General features: G+C 46.8%; 1 protein-coding gene across 1 annotated transcript; it reads left to right on the plus strand.

Moving 5' to 3' along the window:
- The first annotated feature begins 229 nt into the window (after positions 1-229).
- Positions 230-7,437, plus strand: RND3 (Rho family GTPase 3). The gene is given in 4 exon segments (XM_009070876.1): positions 230-281; positions 2,230-2,339; positions 4,041-4,175; positions 7,186-7,437. Coding segments are annotated over 4 exon segments (549 nt in total).
- Positions 7,438-7,779: the final 342 nt, after the last annotated feature.

Raw genomic sequence — 7,779 nt, forward strand, 5'->3', positions numbered from 1 at the left:
TGCCACACACCACCCTGGAGAAAAGGTGTTTGAATATTCCTCCTAGCTCACATCCCTGCAGAACTGCCTATAAAAGTGGATTTATTCCAGCTCAGCATATTTAATGTGAGAAATTCAGGTGGGGAAGCTGAAAAGAAAACCCTTGAAACCACCTCAGCTGCAGCTGACACAGTAGAAAGGAGTCTCAGGGCTGGAGGTGGTGACTCTGTGTATACATAAATACATGCTGATGGACATATATGGTGTGTTGCATCCCTGAAGCCTGGTGAGTGAGGAGATAGGTATGTGTCTAAGGAATTAGTTTCTGGGTGAGGCTTTTTTGGAGACTCCTTTCTAGCCCAGCAACCATTTGGCCTGGCATTAAGGATCTTCAGTCCTGCCCTTACTTGCTGGAGCTTGGCACAGGGAGAGGTGCAAGCCAGGCAGTGTCTCTGTTGGCCTGTCCATGTCACAGGGCAGTGCAGGTGGCTGGTTAATGGCACATTGTTCTGTCCAGGGCAACTAACTTGGCCCTGGAGCTGCAGGATGGCTAACTGAGCCCTGGGGCTGCAGGCACTGTAAGAGCAGTGCTGGAGATAGCTGGGGAGTAATTAGGAGTGGAAAATGCTTCTTGATAGTCCCAGTGAGTAGTTAACTACAGGTCACCTCGCTCAGATTTGTGCCTAACTTGTCATCTCGTGCTGCAGACAGCTAACTGTCGTGTGAGGAGCAGTTTCTGACAGCTGCCTCTTTGTCAGATTGACATCAGATAGGAAGATGAGGGTTTGAATCAAATAGGCTTCGTTCAACAAATTACCTTCTGCTACCTAGTTTGGTAATGCTTCATCCCCCATGTGTTACTCTTGGATTTCAAAAACAACATTCCTGGGATTCTTGACTTCTTCCCTGCAGAAGAAGCTGTCCAACTGAAGTCATGTTCACACCATCCCCTGCTCTGCCTTGTGCAACAGCATGAGCTGTCTGTCAGTTAAAAACTCGAGGAATTCTTCTAATCCCGTTAATAGTCTGCTCAGCCTCCCAGGCCTCACAGCCAATTAGTTCCAGGGAGATGGGAAATTGGTGGGATAATTAGCTGATAACCCCCAAAACTCTTGAAAGCTGAGTTCTGTGCTGGGGTTTAGGTGCATGAGAAAAATGCAGAAATGAGGATGGATGGTTAAGCAAATGAATTTTAAGTTTCAGGCATGTGTTTTAAAGCCCAAGTCCTTGCCCTATTGGGCCACTTAGCTGCTTTAAGTGCCCTTTTAAATCAGAAATTCATTCTCCTCAGGACGTGAAGCTCAGCAGAGTTAAGGCCAAAACAAATGGTGACAGAGTGACTGGAAATTGTTAGATTAAGGCTCATTTTTTGCCCCAAATCTGTTGCCACACTCACCAAATGTTTAAAATGATCTTCCTGACTCTGGATATGTTTCTACCTCTGCACATCCCTTCACAGCTCTGGAATTAAACCATGCACAAAGTGCAGTGTTGCACCTACTCCTGTTCCACCAGATTACTAAATTAGCTTTGATCTCCTTGATAGAAATCTGGTTTATGGGCTAAACATAAACATTTATTGCAGGCATGGATTGGTTTCCAGATTAATGAGGCTTTCTGTGACAGATAACTTGCATGCCTGCCTACAGCTGGGATTCAGTCCTGCTGGATTCCTGCTTTCATTTGAAGCGAGAGTTCCTTCTAAAAATTGCCAATATCCATGACAACTAAAGCTGCTTTTTGCTCTTGGAATATTTGTTTTAAATTAACTGTTAGACAAATCAAAACTGATGAATTTCAAAGCTTTGTGTGGGTTTTGCTTTTTCCACAACTGTGGCAAATCTGCTTTGAAGAAGCTTTTTGGAGTTGAAGGATTTGTTCTCCAAGTCAAATCCCTGCAGGTTAATGCTGGGACTTAAACTTGGCATGACCCGATTTCCCTGCCCTTGTTACTGGGAGCATCCCAAGCTTTTGGTGGGAGATGGCTCACTGGGGTGCCATCACTTTTAATTACTTGGGAAAGCTGGTGCTTGCTGGAGGTGAGAAACAAAGGGAGTGTGGAGAAATGAGCAACTGCAAGGAGTGTTTGGGGGGTGCAATGCTGTTGGAGAAGAGATGGGAGTTGGGTGCTGCTACAGAGCTTCACTGAGAGCCTCTCCAGGCCTTCTGAATAAGCTTGAATGGCTGCAGGAAGGGAAAAATATCAACTAATAAAATACATAACTAATCAAAACGTTTGTTTCCCTGTAGGGTCTCCTTATTATGACAATGTCCGTCCACTCTCCTACCCAGACTCTGATGCTGTCCTGATCTGCTTTGACATCAGTCGACCAGAAACTCTTGACAGTGTGCTAAAAAAGGCAAGTGGCTGAGAAAGTTTGGAGCACAGATCTCTTGGGGAAGCTTGTCTTGAAAATCCCTGCAGAGTGGCACTGCTCCTGCACTTCACTGTGTTTCTTTTGGTGAAGAATCATCGCAGAATCAGCAGCAGCATAGAATTTTAGGGGTTAGAATGGACCTTAGAGATCACCCAGCCCCAACCCCTGCCCTGGGCAGGGACACCTCCCACCAGAGCAGGTTGCTCAAGGCTCATCCAACCTGGCTGTGAACACTGCCAGGGTTGGGGCAGCCACAGCCTCCCTGTGAGAGAACTGTGCTCTGCAGGGCTAGAGTTTGAGCTCATTTGTTTGCAAGGGATGAATGTTAATTGAAAACAAAAACTCACTCATGGATGCTCAAGGCTGAAGCAAGTTCTCATTCCCCAGCCCTTAGACAGCAGTGGATTGTTGAGGAGGGTGGTGTGAGGTGGTGCAGGGCTGGGTGCAGCAAGAAATTGTCTCTCACATTTTGTTCCTACCAACAGACAGGACTGAGAAGCTTTGCCATGTTGCAGAGATGGTTAAAACATTCCTGACAAGGGTTTGGACTTTTGCCACGGCTTTACATAATTTCTCAGCCTGCTGTTAGAAGGAGCCAGTGACAAATGCCTCTGGAAAGCACCACCAGACTTAGCAGTGCCATAGAAATGCAGCTCTACACTCAACTTTCCATGAGATCAGTGATCCAAGATGCAGTGTCAGACTTCCCCTGAGTTGAAACAGTGAACATGGTGATAATCAAGCTCTGTGTTCTAGGTGGTCCTGGTGCTCTTCCTGGTCACTGGGCATGACTCAGCTTTGCAGTGTTTTTAAGGCTTAATGACCTGAAGTTCCTTTTTATTCTCCAACTGGGGCCAGTGATTCTTGTCTCACTGGGATAAAGTGGCATACACAATGCCCTGAATGGGCTACAGAAACTGCTTAAGAGAAAAATACTTATTCTCTCACCTACCAACTGTGCCAACAAGCAGCCAGAGCTGCTTTTCCTGGCCCTGATAATGTTGGTGACTATCCTGCTGCTTAATTCTGCAAGAGATTTTTCTTAATATGCTTTTAAACCCAAATTAGAGCCTTAAAATTTAGGGCTTGTGTCATTTCTTCAGATTATGATGCTGTAATTCTGCTTTTGGCCTTCTTGTGTTCTCAAAATAACCTTGTAGAGGGGGAAGAAACGCAAGGAATTTATCACAAGTTCTGTTTGAAGAGCCTGTTGGTTCAACAAGAGTTGAAGCTGTGACATATTTATGTACTTTGAGGAGTCAGTACTTAGCAATGCTTGTTTTTTGGTGGTACAAGACCTGTCTCTGCAGCTCTTGTCTCGAGGAACCACTGAACATGGTGACATGAGGTGTCATTGGGTCCTGGCTGCAAATGGCTGTGGTTGGGTGTGAGGAGAGACAGGTCATGCAAACCTTTGCTCATATAGGTAAACAATGTCAATTCATTTCCTCTTGGTTAGTAACTCAGTGGAATTAATGAGTGTTGGAGATGTAAGATTTCATCCTTGACTGGATTCCACTGGAGCTGATGCCTCTAGGAATTAGCTTGAAGGTAGCTACAACTATTACGTAAGGGCATTGCCATGTGAGATGTCCTGACTGATTAAACTTCATCTCATATCCATTGCTTTGCATTCAAACATTCAACTCCTTGAGTTATAACAACTCCTTCACATTTTCACAGTGGAAAGGGGAAATCCAGGAGTTCTGCCCAAACACCAAAATGCTCTTGGTTGGCTGCAAGTCAGACCTACGCACAGATGTCAGCACACTGGTGGAGCTCTCCAATCACAGGCAGACACCTGTGTCCTATGATCAGGTATGTGCCACATCTTCCTTTCTGCTCAGGGGTGGAAGATAAACCTCTTTTCTCTCACTGTATCCATCTTTACCATAGTGTCATAGTATGTTAAGGGGTTGGAATGGAGCTTGGAGATGATCCAGCCCCAACCCCTGCCCTGGGCAGGGACACCTCCCACCAGAGCAGGTTGCTCAAGGCTCATCCAACCTGGAATGAACACTGCCAGGGTTGGGGCAGCCACAGCCTCCCTGGGCAACCTGGGACAGTGTCTCACCACCCTCACAGCAAAACCTTCCTAACAGCTAATCTAAATTTCCCTCTTTCAATTCCTCCCCATTGCCCCTTGTCCTGTCCCTGCAGCTCCTAACACAGATCTCTCTGCAGCTTCCCTGGAGCCCCTTCAGACCCTGAAGGTGCTCTGAGGTCTCAGCACAACCTTCTCTTCTCCAGGCTGAACAGCCCCAACTCCCTCAGCCTGTCCTCACAGGGAGATGCTCCAGTGCTCTCAGCAACTTTGTGGCCTCCTCTGCACTTGCTCCAAGAGTTCCATGTCCTTCTGATGTTGAGGACATCAGAACTGTGTGCAGAACTCCAGATAGATTTCCCCAGAGCAGAGTACAGGGGGAAAATCACCTCCCTTGACCTGCTGCCACACTCCTGTGGGTGCAGCTGAGCTTTTCCCCCCCGATACCCTGAGTGCAGCCTGGGAGACAGATGTGCATGTTCAGTAGTTGGAGGTGAATTTGAAAGCTGTTAAGAGTAAAGGCCAAGCCTGCCCAGGGATTAGATGCAGCAGCAAATCCTTCAGCCCCACACCACATGCTATAGGCATCTGAAGATCATAGCCTTATTGGTGACAAAGAGTTTTGTAAGTGAATTGCAAATGAAGTTACCTCTTTCTGTCCCTGCAGTAACTGACAGGTGACATTTACTGACAAATTGGGAAAATTGCTGCCTTCAGACTTGAGATTTGAATGTAATTTGTTTGGCTTTAGCACCATGAGAAGTATTTGCATATAATCTGTCCCCTCTGAAATCCTGATACCTTGAAACACCTGTGAAGGCACCTGGTGCTCCCTCTGAGGGTGGCAGCAAAGCCAGAAATCATCTCAATTCCTGGCAGCAGTTCTTAGGTGCTGGGGAAAGGAGAAGGTTGGAGCCAGAGGATAGAGAAGGTGAAAGGGAAAGGAATCAGCTCATGGGGGAGCAGGATGTTGGGAATGGGGATAAACTTCCCTCTATTACTCACCTGTGTTACCATGCAGAGCAGGTGAATCACAGTGCTGGTGTCACATCCACCCTGTAAGAGGCAGTGGCACCTCCAGGAGCAACTTGAGTGTCTATATCCTGTGCCATCAACCAGGTTTTGATGTTTTATTCACAACCTGAGAGTTCCCAAACCAGCAGCTCCTAATATGGGATTGCTAACAATGCAGCCTCCTGCAGCATGTGTACATGGAAAATTACAGTGCCTCAGTAAACACCAAGTCTCAGCCCTTCCCAGAGAGTGATCAAACTTCTCCTGGCAGGTGGGTTTGTCCCTTGGAGTTGGATTCACATCCAATCTGGCATCGCAATTCAGCCTGTACCCCTGAGGTACAGGCAAAGGGCTGAGCCAGGAGCTATTACTTGACATCCAGAGGGAAAATTGTCTGTGTTCCAGGGAACCCCATACTTCATCACACTCCCATAATTTCCTCTGTACTCTTTGTAAGCAAAAGCTTAGGCTGAGCAGTGGTTGGTACCTTTTGTGGCTGCCAAATTCCTGGTAGCATGAAAGAACCCAACTCTTTCCTGCTCTGGGTCCTCTGGGGTCAACACACACAGCTTATCCTTAATTTCCCTAGGTCAACATGGGACCAGAGACTTTACTGTGGGTTTTCCCATTCCTTTCAGTTTTACCAGGAAGCACTGGGAGGATAAAGACATGATGGTGCCACCCTCCTCCCCCAGTGTGTTAGCCAGTTCCACTGAGCTACACCTGAGCAAACACTTGTGAGGTTCTGTGGCATAGGTTAGTAGGAGTAGAGATGTTTAACTGTGGGGAGGGCTCAGCCTACAAGCTGATACTCCTTTATTAACCACTCCCAGTTCACATTGATAAGTGGCTGCATCACTGCAGGGTAAACAGTGTGTGCTGGAGATTGGATCTGAAGAGATCAGTGCCATCAGCCTGGCACTGGAGCAAAGAGGAAGGGTTGGAGCAGCTTGTGCCCAGGAATATGTGAGGAGTGGCACATCAAGGATGTGGTTGGATTTCATAACTTGCTAAAGACTCATCCCTCAGAAGGAAAATCCCATTGAAGCAGCTCCATTTCTTTCCACATAATGCTGGATTGTGTTCCAGCAGCAAAATCCACAACAGGGTGCTGAGGTATTGTCATCTGCCAGAGTCACATGTTGTTTTCCTTGTGCTGCTGGAACAAATATCACTGATCTGACTTCCAATGCACTTAAAAAAAAGAAGAGCTCCTATAACCCCTAATGTCCTTCTTTCTCTTTTTTGCTTTGCCTGTTTCCTGACTGAAAGCTGATAAACTCTCCCCAAGCCAACAACCCACAGCACATTCCTCTCTGACCTTTGCCCCCTTTGTGGAGCTGTAACACAGGCTCTGCTCCAGCTCAGGGGCAGCTGCTTATTCCTGAAGACACGGAATACATTTCTATTTGGAGATAGGCTGAAATCTGGAAGGTGCCAGCTCCAGACCTTTCCCAGGAGCAAGTGACTCATGGATGCAAGTTGAGGTGTAAGGGTGAAATTGCTAAGTAGGCCCCACTAGGACTGTCCTGGCTTTGTGCAGTTGTTTGCAAACTTATCTCCCCTTCCAACTGCTGTTTATCAGCAGAGGAGACAATGTTTGGATACTTGTTTAGCTCCTCTTGGAAGCAAAGCTCTGTTTGTGTTGCAAAATTAGCTGCTGGCTGGAGTGCTGGAGCTTTAGCTGGTGTGCTGAAAAGGAATTGTGTGGTTTGCTTTGGCTCTCTCAGAAACTTGGTATTGATCACATGTTTTCTTTCTTCCCCTTAGGGTGCAAATATGGCCAAACAGATTGGAGCAGCCACATACATTGAATGCTCAGCCTTACAGTCAGAAAACAGTGTCAGAGACATTTTCCACGTTGCCACCTTGGCTTGTGTGAACAAAACAAACAAAAACGTGAAACGAAACAAATCTCAGAGGGCAACAAAGCGAATTTCACACATGCCTGGCAGGCCTGAACTTTCCACAGTGGCCACAGACTTGAGAAAGGACAAAGCAAAGAGTTGCACAGTGATGTGAAGGACCTTGTGGATTTCCTGGAGGAGGAGGAGGAGGAGGAGAGCATCCAGGAGGGGTTGTTGGAGGCTCAATGAAGTACACAGCCACGTGGTATTTAATGAGGGCTTCTGCCAGTGCTTTAATGGAGACTTGGCTTCTTGTTGTGAGACTGTGCTTGGGGACTGAGCAGCGAGAAGAGATGGCTCTGAGGTGGCATCAGGAATTGAAGAAAATGCCAAAAAAAGCCCAACCAAACAAAAAGGGAAAATGTTTGAATGTGCTGAGAGAAGAAAGGGTGAATGGCAAAGGAACACTGCAGAGGAGAGATGGCATGGACAGTGCTTGTTTCTTGTAGTACTCTAC

Source organism: Acanthisitta chloris, unplaced genomic scaffold, assembly GCF_000695815.1.
Source record: "Acanthisitta chloris isolate BGI_N310 unplaced genomic scaffold, ASM69581v1 scaffold4583, whole genome shotgun sequence".
Classification (NCBI taxonomy): Eukaryota; Metazoa; Chordata; class Aves; order Passeriformes; family Acanthisittidae; genus Acanthisitta; species Acanthisitta chloris.